A 14933-nucleotide genomic window follows, 5' to 3' on the forward strand; every position below is an offset into this window, starting at 1 on the left:
AGCGCGCACCGTAACGGTAAATAACGGTCGCTGAGAGCTCGCGTTTTAAACGAGCGGATGGAAGGGAAGTACTCGACCGGCTGAGGGGCTTTAAAGGAGACCACCGAAGGGAGAACCGAATTTCACTGTTAAATCGGATTTCTGTTCTCTAAAGAGCCCGTTTTGGAGGCGTTTTCAGCGGACTTTTTGGCGCCACCCTGACAGGACGCGCGAGCTGGTGGAGTGGCCGCTGGTGCAGTAAATGCTGATAAGGTGAATGTTGGCCCTGCTGAAAAACCCAGTAGGCACTGATAAGTATTTCTGTTGGTCCCTACAGGTTTTGTAAGGCTGTTTTAATGGGTCGATATCACCGTGTAAAGGATCTTAATGGTTTAACAGGTGACCGGTGGCTGATTCTAAATGCATTTGATGGTTTCCTAATGGGATCTAAAGGTGCTCTACAGGAAACTAGTGGTCTCTGTTGGAAGCCATTAAGCCAATTCCCATTAGAAAGCAAAGCCATTAGGTTTTAATGGCAGTTGTTTTCTAATGGTCCTTTTTCAGCAGGGAGGTAATGTTAAATACTGAATGGAGTAAATGTTGGTAACGTAAATGTAGGTGAGATAAATGTTGGTGAAGTAAATTATGATGGTGAGGTAAATGTAGGTGAGATAAATGTTGGTGAAGTAAATTATGATGGTGAGGTAAATGTAGGTGAGATAAATGTTGGTGTTGGTGAGGTAAATGGTGTTGATGAGGTAAATGTTGGTGATGGTGAGGTAAATGTTGGTGATAGTGAGATAAGTGTTGGTGATGGTGAGATAAATGTTGGTGATGGTGAGGTAAATGGTGTTGGTGAGGTAAATGTTGGTGATGGTGAGGTAAATGGTGATAGTGAGATAAATGTTGGTGTTGTTGAGGTAAATGTTGGTGATAGTGAGATAAGTGTTGGTGTTGGTGAGGTAAATGTTGGTGATGGTGAGATAAATGGTGTTGGTGAGGTAAATGTTGGTGATGGTGAGATAAATGGTGTTGGTGAGGTAAATGTTGGTGATGGTGAGGTAAATGGTGTTGGTGAGGTAAATGGTGTTGAGGTAAATGTTGGTGATGGTGAGATAAATGGTGTTGGTGAGGTAAATGTTGGTGATGGTGAGGTAAATGTTGGTGATAGGTAAATGTTGGTGTTGGTGAGGTAAATGGTGTTGGTGAGGTAAATGTTGGTGATGGTGAGGTAAATGGTGTTGGTGAGGTAAATGTTGGTGATGGTGAGGTAAATGGTGATAGTGAGATAAATGTTGGTGTTGTTGAGGTAAATGTTGGTGATAGTGAGATAAGTGTTGGTGTTGGTGAGGTAAATGTTGGTGATGGTGAGATAAATGGTGTTGGTGAGGTAAATGTTGGTGATGGTGAGATAAATGGTGTTGGTGAGGTAAATGTTGGTGATGGTGAGGTAAATGGTGTTGGTGAGGTAAATGGTGTTGAGGTAAATGTTGGTGATGGTGAGATAAATGGTGTTGGTGAGGTAAATGTTGGTGATGGTGAGGTAAATGTTGGTGATAGGTAAATGTTGGTGTTGGTGAGGTAAATGGTGTTGGTGAGGTAAATGTTGGTGATGGTGAGGTAAATGTTGGTGAGATAAATGTTGGTGTTGGTGAGGTTAATGTAGGTGAGATAATTGTTGGTGTTGTTGAGGTTAATGTTGGTGTTGGTGAGGTAAATGTAGGTGAGATAAATGTTGGTGAGATAAATTATGATAGTGAGGTAAATGTAGGTGAGATAAATATTGGTGTTGGTGAGATAAATGTAGGTGAGATAAATGTTGGTGAGATAAATTATGATAGTGAGGTAAATGTAGGTGAGATAAATATTGGTGTTGGTGAGGTAAATGTAGGTGAGATAAATGTTGGTGAGATAAATGTAGGTGAGGTAAATGGCGATGGTGAGGTAAATGTAGGTGGGATAAATGGTGGTGTCGGTGAGGTAAATATGAGGTAAATGTTGGTGAGATAAGTGTTGGTGAGGTTAATGTAGGTGAGATAATGTTGGTGATGGTGAGGTAAATGTAGGTGAGATAAATGTTGGTGAGATAAATTATGATAGTGAGGTAAATGTAGGTGAGATAAATATTGGTGTTGGTGAGGTAAATGTAGGTGAGATAAATGTTGGTGATGGTGAGGTAAATGTTGGTGAGGTTAATGTTGGTGTTGGTGAGGTAAATGTAGGTGAGATAAATGTTGGTGAGATAAATGTAGGTGAGGTAAATGGCGATGGTGAGGTAAATGTAGGTGGGATAAATGGCGATGGTGAGGTAAATGTAGGTGGGATAAATGGTGGTGTCGGTAAGGTAAATATGAGGTAAATGTTGGTGTTGGTGAGGTAAATGTAGGTACGTTAACCGTTGGTGAGGTAAACGTTAAAAGCGAATTCCACCGCCACTGATTTTTCAGAATGTCTGCATAATTACATGGTTAACACGTCAACAAAGTCATTCAGAGTGGTTTGGTGTGAAATGATCTGTTTTAGAGAAACTTACAGTCAGAATTTATCACAGTGGTGGTGACAGGAACCAAACGTCCACCTCTGAAAACTCCCTCTGATTTGAGTCTAAAACATATTTTATTCAGTTTATTTTAATCCATTCTTGGTGGAAGGATACAATAAGGGTAGTCTAAGGCAAATAGCCCCCACTTTTCAGATTTTCCACTATTATCAGGAGGCACGTGTAGGTTCACTGGTGGCTCTGGATAGTAAATAAAATGGCTATATATATATATGTTTGTAATCATCGAGACTCCTGGTTTCTATCGCCAAATCTAAGTCAGTAAGTTTGTCTATAATAAACCATTTCACATTAAACCACTCTGAATGCCTTTGTTTACATCTCAACCACTGAATTATGCAGAAATGTTGAACAATCGGCAGAATTCCTTCAATGGTAATGAAGTGAGGTAACCATTGGTGAGGTGAGGTAACCGTTGGTGAGGTAACTGCTGATGACTTAACTGTTTCTTTATCAAACACAGCCTGTCTGATTTGGAGAAAATGACGGAAATCAGTGAGAAGGAGAATGAACCTCAGAACCAGCGAGACTTCCAGCGCTCCCCTGGGACTGTCACCGGCCAGCCTGAGTCTAAGGTGAGCCAGAGCCATCAGACTCACAAAACGCTGCTTACACAGTGAGTGGGGTGAGCACTGCTGTAAAAATGGTGAAAATCTGTGACTTTATTCCCATTGGTTACTTTAGGGAAGTCGATAGTGCATGATTTGCCTCGCTGGCAGACGAGCGACTGATAATCAATGGCTGTGGTCCGTGCACTGTGAATATCTGCAGAAATGAAAGTGTTGAAGAGCTCTGTAAGTCTGAAACGTGGGCATGAAGAGAGGAAGCAGTAATGGAGTCCTGGCTATTGTAAGAGTTCATGATAGATAAACTACAAAGCTGAAACTTACACAATACAACAGAGTAGAACAGAATGAAGTGAACAGAATAGTTTAAAATATAATATAATATATTTTATACAACAGTGGGTTCCGGCCACGCAAGCTGATTGGTTGAGAAGTGTTCTAACCGTGCTGTTATTTCACCATAACGTCACAGGTTTTTCACAAACACTGTATCACTCTGCTGAGACGCCAACGCAACGACTCTGACAGCTGTAGGAGACGCTCGAGCCATTTGAACGTTTTTACTTCTTACTTTGCCACAAACAGAAAATGGACACTTTTAAGATCACATTTGACCGACAGCCGATTTGGTCAGACTCTGAAGATGAGACGACACTAAATTCCCAAACTGTCATCACCACTGAGCAGCTTTTCAGTCGGCAGCTGTGACAGAAGAACAGCTAAACAACCTGGAATCACCAGAAATGAACCCAAAACCATTCGCCAAACTAAATGGGCTGTAAGATGCTTTACAGACTGGCTGGAATAAAACAACACTAATATTGATCAGCAAAAATTGACAAAACTGAGCTAAACTTGATATTGCGGCAGTTTTATGGCTCAGTCCGATTTGGTCAGACTCTGAAGATCAGACTACACATTTGGCGAATGGTATTCGGTTCATTTCTGGCTGATTATTTCTGACATTATGATGTTCCGGACCTTTGCTTGAGATTTTCACTAATTGGTCCTTATTGAATTTTAATTAAATCATTTAATTGAATTGGATAGCTCAAAATGACAGAACCGAATTGAAAGGGGGGTAAGATAGAATGGAGTAGAATTTAGTATGATTGGATAATAATCAGTGAAACAACAGAATAGAACAGAATGGGATAGAATAAAACAGAATCAAATGGGATAAGATAGAATTAAGTAGAACTGCATAGTATACACTTTAAAAAGACTTTGAGGGATCTTTAGTAAGGAAAATAGTTCTATATAGAACCATGAACACTCAAAGAACCTTTTGCATGATTAAAGTGTTCTTTGCATCATGAAAGTGTTCTTCAGATTGATGGAGAACGCGCAATAATTGATTCTTTATAGAACTTTCTTGAAGATGGTTCTATATAGCACCCAAAAGTGTTCTTCTATTGTTACGATGTCAAGCTTCTAACAATAGAAGAACCCTTTTGGGTGCTATATAGAACCTTATTAATATAGATTCTGTATAGAACCATCTATAGCACATTCATGGACATTTTCCATCAATCTGAAGAACGTTTTCATGATGCAAAGAACACTTTAATCACATAAAGGGTTCTTTGAGTGTTTATCATTCTATAAAGAACCATTTTCTTTACTAAAGAACACTTGAAGAACCATCTATTTTAAGATTGTAGAATAATAGATCTGAATAGATTGGCGTAGAATAGAGCAGATTAAAATATGTAACTTAATAACTAAATATGTAATGGAACAGTATGAAATACAGCGCCTTCTAGACTTATCAGCCTTGAAAAAAGTGCAGGAATGCCAATAATTGAGATGTGTTTTTGAGAAAATGTTCATTTTTATATATAGATTTTTTTTTATTTGAATAAACTTAACTCAGTTTTCGTCAAGCTGATGAAATACATTTCTTTGTAAGATATTTGCCTCGAGGGTGCTAATAATTGTGGAGGGCACTGCAGAATATCATATAATAGACCCCAAAGTGCAGTAATGCCATAAAACCCGTCAGGGGTTTCAGTTCGTTATTCTGACCCTGAGTCTTTAGCCATCAATCCCAGTCTCAGTGTGACAGTTCTATCAGCCTGTAACACTGGAAGACCGATACGCTGCTATGCCTCATGGCTTCTTACGTAACAGGGCATATCTGCTGATGGTAGGGATGCAGAGAGAAGGGTTAGGGCCAGAGCTCTGTGGCTTCTTGTGGAGAAGTTGGCCTAAAACTGTTTGCATGTTCATTGTCGGCTGCTCTGCGTTAAACTTACCAGTTTATTAGTTACGTCTGCTTTGTACTCTCATGTACACATTTTGTCAGAATCACCTGTCATATAGTTGCACTTTGTAGGTATTAAATTAAGAACTCTTTTAGCCACCTCCTTCTTTCTTGTCCACGAATAGAATGGACCACCATATGACCACCACTGACCAGACATTGTGAGTGGTTGACCACTCACAGCACAGCAGTAATACAAATATGGCAGTGACATATCAGAGGGTCAGTGAGTGAATATGGTAGGTTTACCAAAAAAACAGTAGCTATGTTTATTAATTGCACAGTCAGAATAGAATATGTTCATGTATACACTTGAATCAGACTGGACTAGTCCAATTGAGGCCATTCCGAATACGGTTTCTATGGGATTGAACAAGATGGGTAATCTTGTAAAATAATCAGTTAAATACACTTCTCAGAAATAAAGGTACTAATCTGTCACTGGGGTGGAACCCTCAAGGGTACATCTCAGTACCTTTAGTCAGGGAACATAATATCATAATCTATAACCCCGTCTCGTCTCCAGGCTTTTTATTTTACTGTTCTGATTTATAACATTTGGTTATGAAAAGGTACAAATCCGTACTTTTCACCTGGAAAAACTTGAGGGAACATTTACATTGTTTGTACCATGATGAACAAAAAATGTACCCGAACAGAACCTTTATTTCTAACAGTGTAGAAGAATAATATCCTAAATGCCTGTATCTGATTACATTCCCAATCGGAAAGTTTAAGTCCGTTCTGATCATGTTCGTCGCATCATAGTGAAAGTTTATACCGTTCAACATGGCGGAGCAGAAACTGGTCTGCAGAGGAGACGAAGTTTATGCTCTGATCTTTAAAAGACGGCGGTGGGACGGACGTCCAGCTTATGTGTCTCAGAACACGACGTCTTCCTCTCGGCCTTCTTTAATAAGGACATGTGAAGGACGTTTTTCCTGAGTCTGACATCATTTTAAAGTCATTAAAAACACAAGCACTGCTCACTGCTGCTCGTCTCACTCTGACTGGACTCACGTGATGCTGGTTGTCATGGTAACATCTATGCTGAGTGGTTCTCTACTCATGTTTGTAATTTGCCCTTCGCATATGTATGTAGTTAACTTTTTAACTCAGCTAACATTACTTACTACCTACTACACTTAAAAAAGATGGTGCTTAAAGGGTTCTTTAGCAAGGAAAATGGTTCTATGTAGAAGCATGAACACTCAAAGAACCCTTTGCATGATTAAAGAGTTCTTTGGTTTGGTGGAAAATGTGCATGAATGTGCTATAAATAGTTCTTTATAGAACCTTTTAAAAAGGGTTCTATATATCACCCAAAAGCGTTCTTTTACCATTACGATGCCAAGCCATTTTCAAAATGGTTCTATATAAAACCATCCACACTCTTTAATCATGCAGATGCTTCTGTGAGTGTTCATGGTTCTATATAGAACCATTTTCTTTACTAAAGAACCCTTGAAGCACCATCTTTTTTTAAAAGTTACACCGTATCTTTACTCTGTAACTTTTTTCGGTTTGTGAAGAATTAACCGACACCAAACCTGACAAATTCATGAAATGATGCTGAAAGTTTAACTTCATCAAATCTATATGAGTGTAAAATGTAAATTGCCGCTCTCGCTCTGAGGCGTTCTATCAGGTGTAGCTGCGCTATGTACTATCTGCTTCACTACACACCTGGAACAGCAAGTGCCAGCGTCAGCACATTTAGGAGAACTAACTCTTTTTACCCCGGAGATGATAGACAGTACGCTTTAATTTCTGAAGCTTGTGTCGAACACCTTGTTTGTTTATGCATGTTTGTCTCCGAAACTGATTACGCTGTAATGTCTGTGCGTTCGTTTGTGTATCTGTCTGTGTGAATCGATGTCTGTGTGTGGGGTTCAGAAGCACATGGTAAGATGGATGACTCTATCAGGTAACAGATGCTGTGCCTCTCTTCCCAGCGGCTGCGCTATAACTCAGAGACACTTAGAAAGCAGCAGTCAGGCCAAAACAAAATGCAGGCCCTGTCTTCACGCAGGTACTCTCACCAGGAGAGCTTACACATCTCCCGCTGAACTACTGCTGACGCACTTTGAGGAGCCTTCTATAAATCTTAAAAGAAAGGCCACTGAAAGACACCACTTCTTTATCTGTAGGCGTATTTTGATTGCTTTAGTACGACGGCTGAATGTTAAAAGGATACAATACTGAATGTGTTCATTAGCAGCTATAAGGGGAATCTTATGTCTTGTGCATTTACTATGATGTAGACAGCTGCACACAATTGGAAAGCTGTAGAAGGCAGAGTGAAAAGGTAAATCTTGGCATTGGTTTTGTTTTCGTGGTTAAAAATGCAGCCTTGTCAAAGCTTTGACAGTTCTGGGGCCCAGCCGCTGTGTGTAGTTTGGAGTAGATGTATTAGCAGTACCCACTTGTGGTTCTTGAAGAAAGAGCTCTTGGAAAACGTTTAAAGATCAATCTTTCGGCCACAACACACCCACCTAAACACCAGCAGTCAGTTTGATTCACAAAACTAGGTCAATGATCCGGCATTCTCACAATACTTTGAGCAAAATTAGAACGATGACTGAACTTCAGGTTGTTGCACAAATTACTAAAAACAGTAGAGCTGAGACAGGAGGAGTCCTGAGTGAGTTCCTGATTGGTGCTGATTACTTCAGATTATACAGTCGCATTAGATGCCGTACACTCTACACCATGCACACCGTCACAGTTCAGCACCAACTGAGGGAAGAACACTTTAGAACAGTGTGAATGAGGAAAGAAGGCTCTACAGCATCCATTCTGAAAGGGGTCTGTGGTTTATCGAGGGGTGTAACGGTACACAGAAGTCACGGTTCGGTTCGCACCGCAGTTTGGACATCACAGTTCGGTACGAGTTTGGTACACTGGGAAAATATATGCCCTGTCCCATTTCTTATGTTTACCCCTGCCCCTTGTTTTTGAGTGTCGTCTTGCCTCTTGGACCTGAGTTACAAGAGGTAGTGGTTAAAATCTTCCCCTTTGAAATCTCCCACTCCTGATTCTTCACTGAAGTCAGCTATTCGCCAGCTTCTTGTTTGAATTTTCCCGTTCCACCTTAAGTGGTGCAGCAGTTCTGACACCTGAGGTGCCAGAATGTAACTGGTGCACCATTTAAGGTAGAACGGGAAATTTAGCCAGCTAGCTACCGAGATGTCAGCAAACCACTAGTGATGTTTTATGCTTTGTACTGTTACAGCCCTACTCGGTAGCATTGTGCTACATAGGAGCTATTTAGTTAACTAAAACACATGAATCAGTAAAAGGATATAGACACTTCATCATCAACCTGCACCAGTATTCAGTATTCAACAGTGACATAAACAAACTTTAGCTCTGGAGTAAGTCTGAAGTTGGCTTCTTATAGCCATAAACATGGCTTAACTTTCTTAAAATGTGCAGAAAACAAGGACCAGGGGAAAAGTACAACACTTGGCTAGGATTGACATTTGATTAATGGAATTAAAGGAATGCGATTGTGGAAACTTGAACGTTTGTAATTCTGTGTTTTTGCTATATTAGCTAAATTGCTATATTAGCTATGTTAGATTTGAATTATAATAAAAGTTTGACATTTCTTACAGCCAGAGAGTCGAGAGAATCTGCTACCGTTTGTTCACCATTAGATAGCATCCTTATGTCCGTTGCTTAGTAACAAAGGACGCTCAATGCACTTTGGTATGCATTCAGCTGCTATAGTGATCTTTAATGTCCTATATTTACAAGTGCATTGTGGAAACTGTAGCATCCTTAAGGCTTTATAGCCAATGTACATAATCCTGAAATACAAATAGGGATCCATTTCAGTCACAGCCTACATCTTCGTCCTTTTTAACTTGTTAAAATTTGTCCCAGGCTAGTTAGCATGTTAGCGTGTATAGCAGCAGGCAAACTCGTTAAGAGTCTTTGATTTGAATTATAGCGAATTATGACATTTTTTGTGACTGTCGAGAGAGTCTGCTACCGTTTGCTCACTGTTTACTCACCATTTGCGTTGGATAACATCCCTGTTTCTGTTGCTTAGTAACAAAGGACGCACAATGCACTTTGTTATGCATTCAGCTGATGTAATCTTTAATGTTCACTATTTACAATGCATTGTGAAAATTGTAGTATCGTTAAAATCACTCTAGAAATCCATTTCATCTTTAATTCAGACACTAAGAAAAAAATGTATGTAATCTTAAAATGCAAATAGGGATCCATTTCAGTCACAGCCTACATCTTTGTCCTTTTTAACTCGTTAAAATTTGTCCCAGACTAGTTGGTGTCTACGCTTGTCCAGATTGGCCATAGTAAAGTGGACCTGCTGCTTGTGATAGAGTGAGCGTCCACCCACATTGACAGAATTCAGATCACAAAAAAGACTTATTATTGATAACAATAAAAGGCAACTGAAGTTTTTTTTGAAGTAATTTTTACTCAAAATGATAAAATGTTTTAAATAAAATGTAAAAAATTTACAGCGTAAAACCACATGTGGTTACAACATTGAGAAATCACGTGATTAAACGAGAACAGCAGATAAAAAAGGCAGAAATATCTATGACTTAAAAGCGTTAAAGGACGAGTATCAGCAAGGCCTACCGAGACCTAATGTCTTTGTCCATTATTAGAGCTTTGACACATTAAGCACTTTAGATAATTAAGGTAGTGGCAGGTAGATAATTAGATAATAACAACTGAATTACGGCCTGGATACAGAGCGCTGGATTAATGATGTAGGCGACGCAGAGATTACTGTACCAAATGACCCAGTCATTAAACAGGAACCTTCAAAAGTGTCAAGCATACAGCTAAATAACCTGCACATGCACTTTTACTGTGGGACACATGGGTAACAACAGAGCAAGACCACACAGGCTGTACAAGCTACAGCTGTGAGAAATCTCTGTTCTGACACCGCCTGTGTGTCCTCCAGCGCACCAGCAGGAAATTCAGCACGAGGTGAGAGAGGGAGTTTGGCAAACGCTCAGGCTGACGGAGCAAGAAACTATAGACTGGGAGACGTGGATGATTTATTCTGTACTTTTGTGGCCTAATCTGAGAGCAACACCTGTTACTGAATAAACTTAAACACTAATATGATTGTTCTCACAAAATGAAGTCACATATTACATTACTGTATGTAGTAGGTGACCAATCTTAAGTGAAAGTGATTTTTTAGTTTAGAGTTAGTCAGCATTAGGGGTGGGGCAAAAAATCAATTCTTAGATCCATCACGATGCGGACGTGGACGAATCTGAATCGATTCACAAATGTCAAAAATCGATTTTCTAAATATTTAATTTATAACGTAATGTTGACGGAACGCAAAAGGCGGAACTTGGAACTGCGGAAGTGCAGCGCCCGGACAGTCTGTGAAACATAACAAAAACACAACTGGATGAGCGAGAAATCCGACCGACACCCTCTGCATTGAAAGCTCCGCACATCAGGAGTCACAACCCAAATGATAAGAAGAGCCATTTTGTCCTTTCAGCAAAACTCAAACCACCTTGGGAGCCACAACACTTAATGTCCAGTAACATTATGTCTCAGTATGTGATAATGTCCTAGTATAGGTTAAAATATAAACGAAAACGCAGACTTACTTTGCTTTGCTTTAAGCTTCCTCAAAAGTTGAATAGTTTCTTGTAAAATGTCTCTCAATGTTCGTCTGTTTTACGAAGCTGAAGTCGCTTCTTATTCGCCAGCTTCTTGTTCGAATTTTTTGTTCCACCTTAAATTCCGCCTGGAGCGCCAGAATGTCACTGCTGCACCATTTAAGGTGGACCGGGAGAATTCGAAAGAGAAGCTTCATCTTTGCAACTTTTTAGTGTTGCAGATTTAACATACCAGGAAACCAACTGCGCTGCTTATACATGCGAATAAGTCCATTCGTCTCCAAATGTTCTCTCTTTGCCTTTTCGTTCGCTATCAGCTAAGCGAGACTGTCTGAGTTGCTCTGTGACCTGCAGTCTGCACGCCAGGGGAAAAGGGACCTGGGTAAGAGCCATACTATATGCAAGTTGTGTCACATTAAACTAAAATATTTTGGAAACGACACACATGAGAAACCAAATCACGTTTCCATCCGTTTACCTACCAGTTGTACTTGCTGACAACCAGAGGACCATCGAGCAAGCGATGTCAAAACTTCCACCCAACTCGGAAGCGAATTACAAACTCTATCACAACTTTTATTGCCAAGAATCCCCCCCTCTCTACAACGAGACCAGAACCGAGCATGTGCTGCGTGGACACCCATTGCCACAGAGTCTTATGTTACCGTAACTGCAATTTATCACAGATGAGTGGCAGCAGCGTCTCATGTGCTCCAAACAAGAGCAGTGAAAGAGAGTCTGCTAGTTCACTTGCCAAACCACTTCCATTTGTTTTATTAATAAAAGATATTGGAAGTAAATTCATTATGGATCATTACAAATATTTTGCTTTAAAAGTACCAAGTCCTCACACAATGAGAAAAAAGAAATCCTGTATAGAAAAAAAAGATGCATCAAGATGCATCGATAATCGTTTTATAATCGCATCGCAGCTTCTGAATCATAATCAAATCCAAGTACCAGGAGATTCCCACCCCTAGTCAGCATCTTGTTTTAAAATATTCATTGACATTTAATGCATTTCACACTTTTTGATTAGATTTTGTAGACGCCCAGTGTGTGTCAGATAATTTATACAAAAGCAGAGCACATAAAACAGCCTAGTAATTTGTAGGTTAGATGTAAGTAGAGTGGTGAGATTGACTGCTTTCACATTAAAAATAAAAATGCACTCAGTTTATTGTTACTCCAACATGAAAGAACACAGTTTGAATCATTGATAGGTTTGCTAATGTTTAGAGTTAGTCACCATCTTATCGTTTTAAAATATTCATCACCATTTAATGTTTTGTAATTTTTTACATTTCTGCTGTTTCTTACAGCACTCAGCAACCGTTAAGAAGAGCCATTTTGTCCTTTCAACAAAAATCAAACCACCTTGGGAGCCACAACATTTAATGTCCATTTTACCATCTTGGCTGTAAATATGTCTCAGTGTGTGCTGATGTACTAGTGTAGGATAAAAATGTAATATAAACAAAAACTCAGACTTACTTTGCTCTGCTTAAAGCTTTAGCTCAGCTATAGCTGCTTTTCTCACATCTCCAGCAGGAAACTTTTCCTCAAAAGTAGAAAAGCTTGTAAAATGTTTCCTAATGTTAGACTTTTTACAAGGCTGAAGTCGCTTCTCATTCGGCAGTTTCTTGTTTGAATTTTCCTGTTCCACCTTAAACGGTGCCTGAGGCGCCAGAATGTAACTGCTGCACCATTTAAGGTGGAACGGGAGAATTTGAGCAAGCTGATGAATGAGAAACTGACTTCAGCCTCACAACTTTTTAGTGTTTGTCAGTTTCTCGTTGCAGATTAAACGTATCAGGAAACCAGCTGGAGTGATTATAAACGTAAATAAGTCAGTTAGTCTCCAAATTATTGACGTTCGTCTTAAATCTCTCTCTTTGCCGTTTCGTTAGCTACAAGCTAGGCAGGACCGCTGTCTGCGTTGCTGTGGTGACCGGCAGTCTGCGCTGATCTTCAGGGTTAAAGGGTGAATTAGCAGTTCTACATTAACTCCAGAGTTTAAGACCATTTATTGTTAAACTGTGTTGAACGATCAGCAGAGCTTTATTTTACTGTAAAGGAGGATTATTTTATTTTTACCTACTAATCTGATTCTGCTGTGGAGCCGCAACAGGGCAGTAAAAGAGCCACTCCACTGCCGCATGTTGCCGACCCCTGCTCCAACATGAAAGAACACAGAAAGACCACAACACAGAGATTGCTCTAGTAACGTTTGCTAACGTTTAGTAACGTTTCCCATAGCCTGCTCAGAGCAGACGACTGGATCACGCTGAAGCAATTTTGGCCTTCCAACTCCTCAGCTCTTCATTTCACTATCCATCTTTAATAAAATCAGTTTCATGCTACCAAACAATAGCAGTAAAAAATAATGAAGTAATCTCTGTGTTTGGGGCTTCTTGAGTAGCTTGAAGGTTTTTGGTAAGACTACAGTTCTGAATCCAGTTGGCAGCGAGGAAAATGGAAAAGAATAGCCTTTTAAAACCATTCTGTCTCTGTGGCCTTGGCACCGTGCTGGCTGTTTGAGCGTCTGAGCAGCTTTAGCAGCACTCAGGACAATAAGAGGACGCGAATAGAGAGAGATTCGCTGCCGCCTTCTCCTCCTCTGGACATGTGACGTTTCTGCTTTTTTTCTTTTCTTCCCTATTTTCCCTCCATTTCACACTCTTCCTCTTTCAGAGAATCTGATTTCAGTGATGGAGATGGGATTGGAATAAGAGCTCCAGGGATGCTATCAAGTGGCTCTGCAAATCGAATGCTTTACAGGTTGCTGATGAGAGCTTTACTCATTCCATTATGTATGTATCTCAGTTGCGGATCTATTTTCAGCACTGTTAATGCAATAAATTGTCATTTTCTGAGAAGAGAGTGGATGCAGTTGCAAAAATCTGATGCTGCGACCAAAACCTGGTTTCTGTCGCAGATCTCAGAAATTTGTTTGTGACTAGAAGATGGTGGATAAAGTCACTTAGCTTTAGGGACGCTGGCTAAATTCTTCCAGACTGTCCTAAGTAAGTCCGTAAATTTTAAGCACTTTACAATAAAACACTACTGTACAGTAACACAGCGTACAGTCCTCAATCCACAGTTCAGGAGTTTAACAGCTGCTGAAAGCTAATCAAAAAGGATGTGTTTTAAGCTTGGTTTTAAAAACAGTCACCTATGAGTCTGTTCCAAAGTCTTGGCATGACGACAGCGAAAGCACAATCCTCTTTTCGTTTAAGACGTGACCGTGGAACAGTTAAAAGTCACTGGGACACATTTGAGGGCGCATACATACAAACATGTCCACAACATATCGCTGTTATTGGAAGAAAAACTCGTATCTCCAAAACTTTACAGAAGAAGGAAAAAACCTACTTTACTTTTAATGTAAATCAATGGAGCCAGACTTTTTTCCGAGTCATTTTGGGCCGTTTCCTTTGGTCCAGTCCTCCTGAAATGTACACACAATGTAAAGGGTAACAGGCATTTTCAGATTATGTAAAAAAACTGAAAAACGACAAAAATGGAGATACAAGGTTTTCTTCCGACAGCAATGATATGCGGGTGCCTGACCATTCAAGGTGTCACGCATCCCTCTGGCTCCAGCTCACCATTGGACTCCATGTCCCAGAATCCCGTGGGAGATCACGTGACTGTTGGACAATCATCCAATCACCATTCGTAATCACCAGAATACTGATGTGTTGCACCTGTCATATGACCAGCCTTAGTTCAGTTTAAAAGCCCAGGCTTTAGATTAGTTTAGTTGTGAGGTTTTGCTTCTCCTAGTAGAGCTACTGAACCTTTTCGGACTTAGTTGCCATTGTTGTGTTTGTTCTTTTTGGTCTTCTGGCTCTTTTGGATTTGACCCACACCTGTTCACCGACTACGATTCTTGTGAAACCCTTCACAAGTAAAGC

General features: G+C 40.0%; 1 protein-coding gene across 1 annotated transcript in view; it reads left to right on the forward strand.

Moving 5' to 3' along the window:
- LOC118809743 (SH3 and cysteine-rich domain-containing protein 2-like) overlaps positions 1-14933 on the forward strand; it is a 56883-nt gene continuing 41950 nt past the window's right edge. The window contains exons 1-2 of the mRNA XM_036573290.1: positions 1-252; positions 3003-3114. Of these exons, the coding sequence (XP_036429183.1) occupies positions 242-252; positions 3003-3114 (123 nt within the window). The 5' untranslated portion in view covers positions 1-241. The remainder of the gene's footprint in view (positions 253-3002; positions 3115-14933) is intronic.

The sequence above is a fragment of the Colossoma macropomum genome, unplaced genomic scaffold (assembly GCF_904425465.1).
Source record: "Colossoma macropomum unplaced genomic scaffold, Colossoma_macropomum, whole genome shotgun sequence".
Classification (NCBI taxonomy): Eukaryota; Metazoa; Chordata; class Actinopteri; order Characiformes; family Serrasalmidae; genus Colossoma; species Colossoma macropomum.